This window comes from Scylla paramamosain, chromosome 7 (genome assembly GCF_035594125.1).
Source record: "Scylla paramamosain isolate STU-SP2022 chromosome 7, ASM3559412v1, whole genome shotgun sequence".
Lineage (NCBI taxonomy): Eukaryota > Metazoa > Arthropoda > Malacostraca > Decapoda > Portunidae > Scylla > Scylla paramamosain.
Window position 1 is genome coordinate 1,161,075 of NC_087157.1, and position 15,454 is coordinate 1,176,528.

The following is a 15,454-nucleotide window of genomic DNA, read 5'->3' on the forward strand; positions in this document are numbered from 1 at the left end:
CCACCTCTGGATCTTATAATTCATTTACATATATAATAATAATAATAATATAATAAGTATTCTTTGATTACGTTCATGTCATCAGCCAAAATAATAAAAATAAAAATAAAAATATGCAAAGATAAAAAAAAAAAAAGTAAAGAAAACTGAAGCGTGGAGTGTAGTGAAAGATAGATTGTTTTTCTCGACGTGAAGAGCCGATGATCAGGATGAGGAGGAATATTGATCCACCTGAGCACTATCTTAAACCCTCTCTCTTTCCTCCCTCTCCAGATAGCACCACTTCTCCCTCCTCTCCTTCCTCTCCACGCCCGTCCTTGTCGTAATATAGAAAGAACCTCTACCATAACCTCCATAAGGCCGCCCCTTCCTATCGGTTATCTTGACTTTCACTCTTAGCACTCTTCCGTCACCTCCTCTCTATATCTCGAATCTCTCTCCTTCCTCTCCATTTTATTCTTCCCTCCCTCTTACTCCAAGCCACTGCACCCCTACCTTTCTTTTCTTCCCATAGTCTCTCAACACCTCACTCTTCCTATCTCTCACTTTCTCAGCCTCTCCATCTTCTCTTTTCTTCTTGTAGTTTTATGTCTCACTCTGCCTGTTGTCATTGTATAGCACGACCTCATATAGCTCTTGTGATGCCCTCCTTCCTACCTCAACGTATTTAAACTTATTATTCTTTTAGTTCGATTTTCTGCTGTGTTGGGCGTTGTTGTGGTGGTGGTGGTGGTGGTGGTGGGATGTTGGTATGCATGGGTTGTAGTCAGGCAGTTGTACGCTGGTGGTGGCGGTGATGGTGGCGAGGCTATGGAAGGAGTGATGTTGGTAGTAGCAGCGGTGTGTGTGTGTGTGTGTCGTGATAAGGCAGGCTTTAATGAAAGTTGTGGTTATGGATTGAATGAAAAAAAAAGAGACAGGGTAATTTCATACTGCGTTTGTGGGAACTATGATGGCAGGTGTGATGTTCGTGTTATGTTGGCGTGTGCTCATTTCGCCCGTAAAACACACACACACACACACACACACACACACACACACACACACACACACACACACACACACACACACACACACACACACACACACACAATCAATCACAGAACACGACCAGTACATAAAATGCATATATACACTAGCTATAGTATATAATCCACTGTTCATGCAATCTAATATTTTCCATCTTTATAAGTAATCTTGTAATTTTTATGTAATCTTTCCTATGTAACTAATACCTCAATCAAATCATCGAGAGAAAAAAAAAAAAACTAAGCAACATGTCAATAAATATTTTAAGTGATACAAAAACAAATTGGAGTTTCAATGGCGGCGAGGAGTGAAGCAATGAGATAAATGAATGACTCGGTGAAATCCATTATGAAGCTCTTTAGGTGGGGCGCATTTCCTGGGCGAGGCGGACACGTGTTCTTAATTTTCTGAACGAGCTGATGATGGCCCAGGATTGATTTAAATAAAGCCCTTCTCATATGGCAAAGTAAACACCGCATTTTTATACTTCCTTCTGCTGCAGTGAGGGATATTGTGTGTGTGTGTGTGTGTGTGTGTGTGTGTGTGTGTGTGTGTGTGTTGCAGTGTTGCATGCATGGGTACTATACAAACAAACACATACACGGTCAAAGCATACACACACACACACACACACACACACACACACACACACACACACACACACACACACACACACACACACACACACACACACACATCATCCAGCTAGCGTGACGTGTGAGGTGAGGGGGAGAGACAGAGCACGCCTTGCGCCACCACCACCACCACCACCTCCAGCCTGCACCCTCGCCCCTTTAGCCCTCTTTCCCTACCTAGCTGAACCTACAGTTAACCCCAGCCACTACCACCACCACCGCCACCGCTGCCATCAGTCCCTCGTCCCCCACTCGCCCTAATCCCGCTCCTCTCTCGGCTTGAAAACTACAGAAACCATTCTCTCACTCTCTCAGTCTCTCTCTCTCTCTCTCTCTCTCTCTCTCTCTCTCTCTCTCTTCTCTCTCTCTCTCTCTCTCATTCCGTGTTACTGGAAAATTTATGCTTGTTTTATGGTACTGTAGTGAAGATCTTTGTCTACCTAATTTCACTCCGCCTCTGAGCTTCCTTTTCTCGCAATCCCCGTAGTGTACGCTTAGTATTGGTCGACGCCGCAACATTCATGAGTTTAAGAGAGTCCGGAATCGGCGCATTTATCAGAGCGGTATCCCAGCCTTTCAGTCCTGCCCCACTGTCTTCTAGATTCTGTTATCCTTTCTTGACCTAGATATCGAGGAAAACAATGTAACTAGGCCGAAATCTCTTGCTATTTACTTAACAGGGCAAGTAAATTTCGTCCTTGGGTCTTAGGAGGGTGGCAGTGAAAGTTATTAGTGCCAGCCGAACAGTAGGTCCCGCAGCTGTTGCCTTGAAACGAACTACACGGAAATATTCAAGCAAGAAGGCAATTTGGAGTAAAAGTGAACGCGTTTTCGCAACAAACTATGGATATTGCAAGACTAGACACGCGAGTAAATCAACATAAATGTCACACCCACCGAGTTTTTCAGGCGGTATCAAGAAAACAAAACAGTACGTGGTGGACCTCCGTCAGGGGCCTGGGTAAGGAGGTGAGGGAGGCGGAGAGCTCAGGTTAAGGAGGTAAGGGAGCATCCATTGGAGGAAATCTGTCTTAGTTGTTGATCGTCGCGGGAGAAACAGAGGGTCGTTCCGCCTGACAGTCCCGCTCTTCCATGAGACAAAGTAGCCCACCAAGCCAAGGCAGGTGTGCATGGAGACCCCGCCCATCCACCCCCGACACGCTGCGGAACAAAGGGCGCGTGGGGGCGGGATAGGGAAAGGCAGGAGAGGTGCTGGATGAGGCAGGCCGGGATGAAGGAGGAGAGGCAGGGATTTTGCTGCGGTTGGAATGGTTTAAAAAAGGTGAACAAAGAATTAGTTGACTTTTTTTTTCACGGTGGAGGGAGGAACAAGAGAATACGAAACGGATGCCGTGGTGCAGCAGCAGTGTGTGTTCTTTGTGCGTAAGTTGTTGTGTAGGGCTCAGTCAGGAAAGATGACCACTTGTCAAAGGCCAATTGTGTAAGGAAGTTTTTTTTTTTTTATAGAGACTACTTTCTTTTATATTATTTATTTAGAAGTGGATGGTTTGTGGCCTAGTATATTACAAATAAAGTGAAAAATGCTGGTATTTATATTATTATTATTATTATTATTATTATTATTATTATTATTATTATTATTATTATTATTATTATTATTATTATTTTTATTATTAGATAGTACTATTATTTCTCTTAATCCTGTATTTATGAAGCTGGATTTTTTTTTTTCTACATAAAAAAGCAATATACTTTTGTAGTGCTTTTATAATTCATAGCTAATAACAGAAATATTTTTTTTTTCGTAAAAGTCGAAGAATTCAGCTTTTCCAGAACAAAGCATTAATCTACAAGCGTCATTATAGATTAAGATCTTTCCTGTTAGACACAGAGGGGCTCACTCCCACACGGCGCCAGGTAGTTGTAGGGAATCAGCTTTGTTTGGCACATGAGAAGTTGATTTAGCCAAGCAGATATTAATACTTTTACTGTCTGGCCTGTCATGGCGTCACGTGCGATGTCAGCAGCGTCAGGAGGGAAGGTGTGATGCCGAGCTTGACCTCCCACGGCACGTCATATTAACGTTTGTAGCGCGTCGTTAAGCATCGTGGGTGGACGCTGGATGGATTGGCACCTCGGAGGTTGTGTTGACAGATTGCGCGCGTGTGCGTGTGTGTGTGTGTGTGTGTGTGTGTGTGTGTGGGTCGTGTGTGTGTGTGTGTGTGTGTGTGTGTGTGTGTGTGTGTGTGTGTTCGGTGTGTGTGTCATTTTATTTCCTTCACTTTTTTTTTTCAATAATACCACAGAATTCCTTTCTTCTCTGTCATGTCTGTGACCTTCTGACTTTCTCATATCCTCAGCTGTCTCCCCAGCTGTCCTCTCCACCTTCTACTCCTCCTCCTGCCGCTGTTCCCCGCCCCTTTCCGCCCCTTCCCAGCCTCGCTGCTGCCCTCCCGCGCCCAGCTGTGAGTGGTGGTGGTGGGACAGCTTTAAGACCACCGCCGCTAACGTGGAGCCCTGTAACAATATGGGACTGCCCCCCACCCGCCCCCCCCCCCGTCCCTCTCACTTTCCTCCCACAAGCTCTCAGTGACACACATCTGCGGCTCCCAGAGAGAGAGAGAACACACCTGTTTGCTCTGAATCGCTCCTGCTTGGTTCTAAGAGGCAAGGAAAGTCCCCAGGAAGCCGCTTATAAGAGTACCCCAAGTCCCCGCAGATCTTGCAACCGCCTCCCCTGAGGCCGCTGGTATTGGAGGAGGCGGTTTTTCAAGGCTCGTTGGCAAAAATTACTAAACCTTACTTACATTTCTCTTTTGCCATGTGGTGTTTCGCCTTCTCTCGTGGATTTAGGAGTTTACGACTTACTCCTGCTCAAAATTTTCGGGGCTTGTTTTCTATTCTTCCTGTGTGTGTGTGTGTGTGTGTGTGTGTGTGTGTGTGTGTGTGTGTGGTGTGTGTGTGTGTGTGTGTGTGTGTGTTGCAGTGTTGCATGGTGTACAAACAAACATGCACGCAGTTAAACATACAAGCATACTTTATTCTCGATATCTTAATAGTTACCTAATGGTATTTATGTTGCTTTGCTTCAGTGCTGGATGATATTTTATAACTCCCGACTGAAGACTGATTTTGAGAGATTGCCGTGGTGGAGATGGCTAGATTTTCTTCCCGGAAAGTTGAGATCCTTCGTTTATTATCTTTGTGGTAAGAGGTGGTGGCTAGAATTTCCTTTTTTCTCTCTCTCTTTCTCAATTGCTTTCTCCTTATCAGTTGGATTTTACATTCTTGGGAGCACCTGAGTCATTGATTTCTATGAAGGTCGTTGAACTGAGAAGGTTGAAGTGGACCAGTGGGGTGATGTTGTGGCGGGGTGCAGGAAGGTCTCCGCTGCCCGTCAAGGTCCCCCAGAATCCCTGCCCTTGATCTCCTTTCGCTCTGATGTATTCACGCTCCGCGGCATTAATATATATTGCTTCATTTCCTTAAACAAGCTTTCTCCCTTACGCCGCCTTGTGGGAAGCCTTTCATGGGAGTGTTTGCCTTTCATGCCGCTCATTGAAACTAAATTATTAATGAAACATGGCATCATTCACTCACTTTCATGAATTACACAGTCGGCTTTCATCACTGCCATAGTTCTCTCCCTCTTTTACTACGAGTATATACGTGTGTCTAAATCATGTCCATATTACTGAGATACCAACTTTGAACGCCAGTACACAATACACTTTAATAACGTTTCACTAATTACTGTATAGTTAGCCTTTAATTTTTGGTCCTCGTGTATTCTTATCTGTGTTGTATCGCTTCCTGATGACTTATGGATTGTTGCAACATTCCTCTTACGCTGCATTTTTCACTACAGGCAGGGACTCCAAGCTGAACACAAGTCTGCCTTTTCATCGGCAAAGATGCACCTCCCCCTCTTGACATTTAGCATCGCAACCCCACGAACGAGGGTCTCATTCAGCCTTGTGTGAATTTTATGTCTTTCACCTTCACCTTCACCTTTGCATTGACATCAAGTTCGATGGAGAGTGTCCCATTACTATGTGGTACGAGTATGTAGTTTTTTAGATTGCAATATAATATATACGTATAGATGAGCGATGAGAGAGAGAGAGAGAGAGAGAGAGAGAGAGAGAGAGAGAGAGAGAGAGAGAGAGAGAGAGAGAGAGAGAGAGAGAGAGAGAGAGAGAGAGAGTATTCTTATTATTTTCCGCGTTGTTTCTTTCGTTGTTCGTTCTTTTTCTTGTCGTCCCATATCCTCCGCCCTCCTCGCCTCATTCTATCTCAGACTCACCAGACACACCATCATAGCATATTGTGTGGCTCCCCCCTGTGGCTGCCAGACGCACTCACCACCTGCGGGTACGTACCTCCTTTGTCCCCTCGTCACTCTCGTCATTAATCCAGCACGACCAAGACGCTATTCAAGTCACTCTTAGCGGTGGGTGTTTCTCATATGCATATTCATAACCCCACTACAGCATCCATCTTCCTTCTCTTGTTCGGGGCTCGACGGGCGGTTGTCTGTTCTGTCATTAAACAATCTTTGCCTAAACTCCTGCTGAACATTTCCAAGTATCATTATCGCCAGACGTGTAAAAGAACCTTCGTCGTTATTATTCTGTATTCCCATATTTTACGTTAGATAACGTAAGAGGAAAGGTCCGCTGATGTTTGTTTTTCCTTTGTGTTCTTGTGTGTGGAAACCAGGGCATCCTTAGCATGAGAACGGAAGGGAAGCTGGGTATACCATTACTCTAATCCATAAACTCATCTGATCTTTTAAAGCTCTCGTCTGTCTCGGCACTAACAACGTGCTTACTGAGTCTCTGCATGTTGTTTACCTTACTAGCCATGAACGAATTGTATCTGAGGTAAATGCGCGCTGATAAAGTGTAAAATGAAATGAAGAGGCGGGATGTACAGCACAGAGGGACAGTAACAGTGGTCGTGGTGCTGCTGTCTCGCGTTACTTAATGGCACTGGTAGGGAAGAAATTCAACTTAATTTCAGTCAGCCTGTAAGAGGTGCAGTTGACGGCAGACATTTTCTCGAACGTGATTAACACACACACACACACACACACACACACACACACACACACACACACACACACACACACACACACACACACACACACACACACACACACACACACACACACACACACACACACACACACACACACAGGAAACTCACACATACTGACAGTAGAATCGTAAATCCACATAGGGACGTACACGGAGTCGATCATTATTCGTGTGTGTGTGTGTGTGTGTGTGTGTGTGTGTGTGTGTGTGTGTGTGTGTGTGTGTGTGTGTGTGTGTGTGTGTGTGTGTGTGTAATCACCAGACAATACCATTACCATGAGGTGCAGCTATTGAAGGACGATTATCACTTCCACCTATATTATTATTGGTGGTCGGCGCGGCACGAGGGCGTCAGAGCACACTCGGTTGGCAGAACACGGGATGTCTGTGAGCCGCGGTGCGTAATGGCTCAGCTAAACAAGAAATTGGATTTGAATCAGGCTAAGCTCTTTTGTGGGACCAATTCTGATATTCCTGAATACGAGTATTACGAGTATGATTAATATCGAATCTGAACTTACAACTCCAGTACCTTTGAGCTAAGCAGACTAAAAGAACATACAGGATACCTTGCAATACCGCTACATGCCAGCTAAAGAGAGGGGAAACAGGTGAACAGGTAATCGTTAGTAGATCCACGTTACATAGCCATCATCCTATTGGCCAAATTTGCTGTTATTAGTCGGTGATATACGAATAATATTGACGTATTAATAACTCTTGACTGGAGATACGTACATCATTACGAGTCACGATGGGTTTGTTTGATGTGGATGGCAGTCCTACTCGTGTGATATTTCAGGTAAGAGGACACCAGCCCTTCAGGTAACGGGACACTAGGCCATCAAACATAGCTCCTAATTGCATTACTGGAAAATACACGTAATATGGTTTCTTTTCTGTATTTTTTTTTTTAGCTCCAAGTTTTCATTTTTCTTTTTTTCCTGTTCAAATTGTAATTCATGACCTTCATTTGAGTGTGTCTAAGCAACGTGCTTTTTTTATTTCTTTTTCTTTATATTTTTCTCGTTTTCTTTTCTGTTTAGTAAAGGGAAATCACCTCCATCAGGTACGAGAGGAGAGGCGACACTATTTTATCACATTGGATGCCATGTCCACGTCCTGACCCTCCACGCCACCGTTTCATCTCCCCCTCCAGCTTATCATGAAAAAAGCATTTGTGTAGAGTATCGTATTACACGTCAGTTTAAGCTCTCTCTCTCTCTCTCTCTCTCTCTCTCTCTCTCTCTCTCTCTCTCTCTCTCTCTCTCTCTCTCTCTCTCTCTCTCTCTCTCTCTCTCTCTCTCTCTCTCTCTCTCTCTCTCTCTCTCTCTCTCTCTCTCTCTCAACACACAAACACACCCTTGCACCACCTGCCGGGCCAAGAATAGACAACACATACCCAAAATACCCACAGATGCCCCGTCAGCCTCCGCTCGCTCTACTTGCTCTCTCTCTCTCTCTCTCTCTCTCTCTCTCTCTCTCTCTCTCTCTCTCTCTCTCTCTCTCTCTCTCTCTCTCTCTCTCTCTCTCTCTCTCTCTCTCTCTCTCTCTCTCTCTCTTAAACACGACCCCCTTCCTGGTTCCCCTTCCCCATATAGTGTTTTCTCTTTTCCACTTCATCAACACTTGTTCTCGGCTATAACTCCCCCTTCCCTTTAATTCTTGACTCCCCTTTCCACTTCCCCTTTGCTTTATGTACCTTGTTTTCCTCTTTTTGAAATTTGTTACATTTTCACTCGCAACTGCTTTATCTGCTTTATCTCTCTCTCTCTCTCTCTCTCTCTCTCTCTCTCTCTCTCTCTCTCTCTCTCTCTCTCTCTCTCTCTCTCTCTCTCTCTCTCTCTCTCTCTCTCTCTCTCTCTCTCTCTCTCTCTCTCTCTCTCTCTCTCACATGATGTATCACACGTTTCATTCCCAGCACTTTCCCGTCACCAGTGAGCCTCTGTAAATGTTTTCCTTTCTTTTTACCAAGAGAAGTAAGGAGTGCTCGTGACTGGTTAGTACAGCGTGCATGTTGCCTCAAGTGTAGCAGCTGAGTGCACGTGTCTGGCAGTGACATATGGCAAGTATAAAGTAAATAGGTTTATAGAGAAGAAGGCATATAGAAAAATAGGTATATATAAAGGAAGATTCATAAATATGTAAGTGAAGAGAGATGTGAGAATTGTAGCTAGGGACTGTAGATGAAGGCTGTATAGTGACCTTGTGTATGTGTGAAGGGCAAGTTATTGCGTGTCCTGAACAATGCCTAGCAATATTGCAAATTAACTGAATGATTAATTATTCATAATTTCCCAAAAATTGCTAGCAAGCAACATTTATTAGTAATTATGAAAAATATATATCATATAATAACTGTTGCGTGCATTAATATCTAGATACAAGCGTATTTTTAAAGTGGGATAAGTTAGGCTTGTAATATCCACTTGAGCGCCGCGCCAGCACAGCGTTGTCTCTGTCAGCCGCGTGAGGAGCAGCAACAACCCTGCCTTGACTCATGATTAATTACTTGCTTTCAGGAAGACATAAACACATGTTGTTGTTTCGTCTTTAGGAAGTGATGATGGCCGACGTGGGCCGTTTGTCATGCCAATGTCTTGCTGGTATTCAGAGATTGGCCGCCAGTCACTCACGTGGAAGCGTTACTGAGTCTTGCAATGCTATAACTTTATTTTCCAGGTTTCACGACAGGGAGGTACATTTTCCACAAAAGCACAAACGTTTTACTAGAATTTGTGTATTTCCAACATACATAGCTTTAACAGCAATGCGTTATTTCGCGGGTATTTGGAATTTGCATACTGGAAAACTAATGTTAAGCAACATCAAAAACCAATTACATTGTCGTTCTTCATCCGTACCTAACGTCAGTGCAAAATATTTGAAAAAAAAGAAAAAACGCATAATCACTGAAAGACGCACTAATCACAGACTACCTAGTCGCAGAAAAGAAATGCTTATTGTAATTTTTCTGTGTATTTGTCGTTTATGTAACTTTATCAGTATATTTCCTCCTCTCTCATAACAATCTGAGTTATTTTTTCATTACTTATTAGTTTTTTAATAGTTCATCTGCAAAATGCATGCATACAGTGGCCGTGGTTGTGACTGGCGGCGGCAGAAGGGGAGCATACAAGATTTATTGGTTTGGGGCTGGTCTGGCGTGAGTTTGGGGGCGGGTAAGGTGGTACGTGGGGTGGACACTGAGGAAAACACGAGTGAGTGGCGGGTGTGTGAATGACCTGCCAAAGGGCTTCTTGTAAACAAATGTTGTGTCGACTACGAGTTATGTCACGCGAGGAATTCATGCACCAAGGCCACCACGGAGTGCAACTTCTATTAGCTCTTCTCGTGTTTAGAGTTCCATCACACATTGATTTTCCTTTCAGTTTTGGCAATGCTGTTAATTTGGCGTTATTGGAGTTGGTCTACGTATGCTAACTTTGCAGGAGTATTTAAGTGAACGTCTGTTTCAACCATCAAAGAGGAACCACAGTCCTTGCCTCAGTCCGCCGCCCATGAACCCGGTGACTCCAGTCCACGCTTAGCAATTTCACTTTCATCTCCCATTCCTGTGTTCCCCGCCCTCTCCCCTTTGGCCGGTGTTTACCCGTGGCAGCGCCCCTCCAGCGGCCGCCGTTCACCCCTCGCACTCACATGTCAAATACTGACAAATGGAGGTCCACTGACGACTGCCCGACAAAATTGTCATCAGAGTTTTTCATTGAGTTTGTCTTATTTACAAGATTTTTATCAGTGTGTGTGTGTGTGTGTGTGTGTGTGTGTGTGTGTGTGTGTGTGTGTGTGTGTGTGTGTGTGTGTGTGTGTGTGGTATGCGATGCAATAAAACACCAAGGTATTTGGAGCTTCACTTTATAGTCTATTCTATTGTAATTTATCTCAATAGATAATAATTTTGATTTTTTTCTTTAAATACACAAAACTTTCTCTCTAATAGGCTTAAGCAAATATTTTATTTATTCTTTTTTATTCATTAGAGATGAAACTTAAGTAATATCCAGGTAAACATAATTTTGATAGGCGCCAGTGTGACTCTCGCCACTGTGTGTGGCTGTCAGCTCATCATGATCATCACCTTGATTCTGGATTTATATAATGGTTCACTGGGACGGTAATCCTTTGGCTTGTTCGCGGCATGTGTTGCGCACCCAGTAGTGCCAACAAGTGTTGCGGGTGCCATTTGTGACCCTTGACTGCCATCTCGAAAGTAAATTATGAGGTGTTGGCGATGTAGTGGCGATGTGTGTGCATATTTGTATATATATATATATATATATATATATATATATATATATATATATATATATATATATATATATATATATATATATATATAAATAGCGAACGTCACCCTGACGATAGTAAAAAAAACATTAGGGCTGGAAATTGTACAAGCACCGCTGTGAGTGGCGAGGCCAGGATGACGAAGATTGGTGCTGGGCCTTCATTTAGCGTGGCTGTGTCCACTCTTCGTAACCACACCAAAGTTTCTGAAATTAATTTATGTCGTAATATGACACTGCTTGCGAGAGACAAAAATAGAAAGGAGTTTCATGATGGCTGATATTTTATGATAATTTGATTATTTATATTTGATTCTGTAATACGTTTGAAATAATTTGGTAAAATACAAATCACGATCTATCATGCATGGGTCCCAGTGTTTATGTTATTTTTTTATCATTATTTTAGTCGGATTATTATTTAATTGTCATTATGTGGGTTCCAGTGCTAACATTGTTCTTTTTTCCTTCCAGGTAAGTAAGAGAACTCATCCTCCAGGCCACGCTGGATTCCGAACGACAGGTGAGGTGGAGCAGGCGGCCTCCTCCCTGCACGATGGAGGGCTGTCACTCACTGCCAGATGTGTCGTCAGTATTGACGTCTTTCTCGTGACATCCCGCCCGTGAGGCATTGAACAGAGGGCGTTAGCAGAACTTTCTTTATACTATCTAGGGATTGTGAGTCATGAGTCTTCCGCTTCGTGCTGAAATAAGGTGTTATTGATCCCGACCGTAATAAAATCTACGGTCTTATAAGGAGACATTTTGCTAACGTTCGATACATGTGTTGAATCCATGAACACTCATAGAATTACTCCATTTGTCATCTTATTTACTTGAATGGAAGAAAGCGTCAGTTAATATCAATGAAAACCAGTACAATTCTGCAGACTAATAACGCTACGTGTTCATATTTCCACATTTGTTTCCGTTAGTTAATATGTTTATTATGGTAGTGTCAACGTCTTCTTGATCAATGCTGATGATGTTTAAATATAACTTTTCTTTTGGTATTACCAGTATACATATCACCAACCCCACCATCGCTGCTATGCATTCCCTTAACCACTATCACCAACACCACTGCAACTCCACTAAAACAACATTGCTTCTCCCCCAACACCACAACCACCATCGATCACCATGCATTTACCACGTCACCACCCATGAACACTACCACTACTCGCTTGTTGAACTTTCAGCACTCTCTCTTTCATAACCAATCTTATCCACAGCATTCACTGAATGAGACACAAGAATATCACATCTTATCGAAACCAGTGAGAGCAAAAACTGTACAACTTATACTTCAGCTTGTTAGCACCAGGCAAGGGATGCAGAGTTTGTTGTACTTTTCTCTTGTCCCCATGAATAACTTCCTTAGGCCTTTGTAACATTGAACTTTATCCTTGACGCCTGCCGTCGCACACATACATAAATGCAACGCTTTCCACGCAGCCAGAGGTACGAAGTGGGCAGCATGTACCACGTCCAGCCGCGTAAACTCCATCGGGAGAGTAGAGTGTTTGCATCGACATTGTGCTGGCCAGTAGTTGAGGCTCGACCTGTTCGTGTACACGGCTGCAGGACCTGAAGCTGGCGAGAAAACATTACAGGTCCATCTTGGTTACTGGGCAAAATTGTTCGATGGAAAATTATTTTATTTAGTGAATGTGATGTGGTGAAAGTTGATTATTCCCATGAGTTTCAAGAATAACGTTGGAATAGAAAAAAAAAAAAGACTGTAAAAAGCAAAGTTTCCAGTGACCTTTATCTCCACTCGGCTCCCGCTCCCGAGGCAAGTTTTTTTTTTTTTTGCTCATAGCAACTACATGAAATTATTCCATTCTTTGGTATAATATTTTTTTCTTGAAAGTAAGCAGCAAAGTTTTTGTTGAAAAGTTCAACGGCGGAAAAATTGAATAATGATTTTCGATGACGGCAAAAATTAAACTATGAGAAAGAGCTCTAGGCTCCACTGTTTGGCATCTTTATGTAACGAGAGATGAGAGACGAATGGAGACGTGAAACTAAAGCTTACGCCAAAAAATAGATACATGAATAAAGAAAAAAAAATAAATAAATAAAAAGCTGAAAAGAATCCATACCATTAATTTTTCATTGAAGTTTGGACATTTTCACTGGAAATGTTTCCCAATGTTTCCCAAATCTATCCCAGTGTTTATGATCCATTTAGATGTCGACATTTTTCATTTTGATCTACCTTCTCGTACATCAAAGTGGCGTTAATGTAAAGTTTCTAGGCGCGTAAACCCAAAACTCTCGCCGTTACCGTAGAATCTCCATTCTTAGCTGCAGCTTTCATCCCACTGCCTGTCAAGCTTCCTCTTTGTAAGTCATTGTTCCCGCTGCTTTCATTCTCTTTGTTCTCATTCCTGTCTTTCACACCTTCACTGTTTTTACTCACATTTTGTATAATTCCTGTTTATGCTTCTCGTATGTTTTATTTTCTTTGTTTCCTGTGCATCCCTTTGTGTGCGTATTACTCCTTTATCTTTATTGCATATTTGTACATACTCTTCTTCTCTTTTGATGTAATGCTGCAGTGGAATTCCGTGAATAGTTCGACAGTACATATATGTCTTTATGATGAAAATACGCGCGTCAGAGAGAGAGAGAGAGAGAGAGAGAGAGAGAGAGAGAGAGAGAGAGAGAGAGAGAGAGAGAGAGAGAGAGAGAGATTATACATGCCAAGACAGATATGTATCTTCTACATAAATACCACCTGGCTCTAATCTGAACCATTGTCTCCCCTCTCGCCTTTCATCACCGAGCAACCCTGACCAGAGTCACCTCAACCGGCAGCCTTTTCACTTACCCTTCACGTCCCCTTCTCATTCGCTCCCTGCACCTTCTCATCTTCCCCTTGCTCTTTCCTTGTAAGACTCCGGATGGTGATGCCAGAGAAGAGCAGCATTCTCTCTCTCTCTCTCTCTCTCTCTCTCTCTCTCTCTCTCTCTCTCTCTCTCTCTCTCTCTCTCTCTCTCTCTCTCTCTCTCTCTCTCTCTCTCTCTCCACATCGATCTCCAGGGCAGGTTCTCCAAGAAGCTGACGGGACACCTTGCCGCTCTGCCTTCCGCTCACTCTCCTCCTCCCCGGCCGGTCCTTTCTCCCTCTTTTGTCTTCCCTTATGTCCCTGTGAAGGCAAATGTCCGGCGAGATGCGTGCGTCATGCATGTAAATAGGTGCATGCATGAAATCAGAAGCCTTGTGTGTGTGTGTGTGTGTGTGTGTGTGTGTGTGTGTGTGTGTGTGTGTGTGTGTGTGTGTGTGTGTGTGTGTGTGTAGTATTGAAAGATACAGCGGTGTTATTTTTGTTGAGGGACGTGCGAGAGTCAGCGGTTGTTGGAGTGTTGGACAGGAGGCGGGTGCGTCGTAGTACAGGGCTCAGTGCACGGGACAGACAACAGCAGCAGCCAAGCACTCTACACTACGCGTGATGAAAGCTTTTTGTTTTTTGTTCTTTCGTTTTTTCTATTTTTATTCTTTGTTCTCTGGTGAAAAGATAACTTTATTCTCTCTTAGCTCAGTGAGATCTTTTTTTTTTTATTCATTCCACTTTGTTTCTGTCCTTTGGTATAAACCCGTTTGCTTATTTAAAGTCAATAGCGTTTTATGTTTCTTTTTTTTTTTCCTGTCTCCGTACTATATTGTCCCGTCCTTCATCGCCTCGACTGTTTATGGTCTAACTTTATGATTGCGTCTTCCTTAATTGCTTCTTATTTCATCGTATCTTAATTCATTGTCTCATGCTTTATCCCTATTGCTTTTGTCGTGTTTTACTTTATTATCCCTTCTTTTTATTTTCCGACTAATCTATAATGCCCTTAACTCGTCTCTTCGTGCATTACTGTCTCTCCTTGTGATTCTCTATCGTCTTCACTTAGACTGGTTTAATCTTTGTTAGGATTCTTAGTAATGAAAATAAGAATGAATCATTAATAATTTATCATAAGACTCCCATACATCACCGAAGACCCTGATTTACAGTGACATACGGGTGCCAGTCAAGCTTGGCTCACCAGGCATTCACAGCGAGCCTTGGTGTCAGAGATCATGCGTCACTTCTTAAGGCAGTGATTACTTAAGGCTCTTGCCGCATTAGATATGGTAAGCGATCGACAAGCAATTAATTTTAGGTGCATGTGTACAGTGTGTGTGTATGGTGCACTCCTTTCAATTTAAACACTTTTATTTGTCTTATTCTTATGTACTCAGACAAACAGCCTTTTGTAAGCGAAAACTTTATTATCTCTCTCTCTCTCTCTCTCTCTCTCTCTCTCTCTCTCTCTCTCTCTCTCTCTCTCTCTCTCTCTCTCTCTCTCTCTCTCTCTCTCTCTCTCTCTCTCTCTCTCTCTCTCTCTCTCTCTCTCTCTCTCTCTCAGAAAAAAGTAATTTA

The 15,454-nt window shown here is 43.0% G+C and overlaps 1 protein-coding gene across 1 annotated transcript in view; it reads left to right on the plus strand.

Moving 5' to 3' along the window:
• LOC135101882 (uncharacterized) overlaps positions 1 to 13,721 on the plus strand; it is a 93,934-nt gene extending 80,213 nt beyond the window's left edge. The window contains exon 3 of the mRNA XM_064006192.1: positions 11,509 to 13,721. Coding sequence (XP_063862262.1) covers positions 11,509 to 11,516 — 8 coding nt within the window. The 3' untranslated portion in view covers positions 11,517 to 13,721. The remainder of the gene's footprint in view (positions 1 to 11,508) is intronic.
• The last annotated feature ends 1,733 nt before the right edge of the window (positions 13,722 to 15,454 follow it).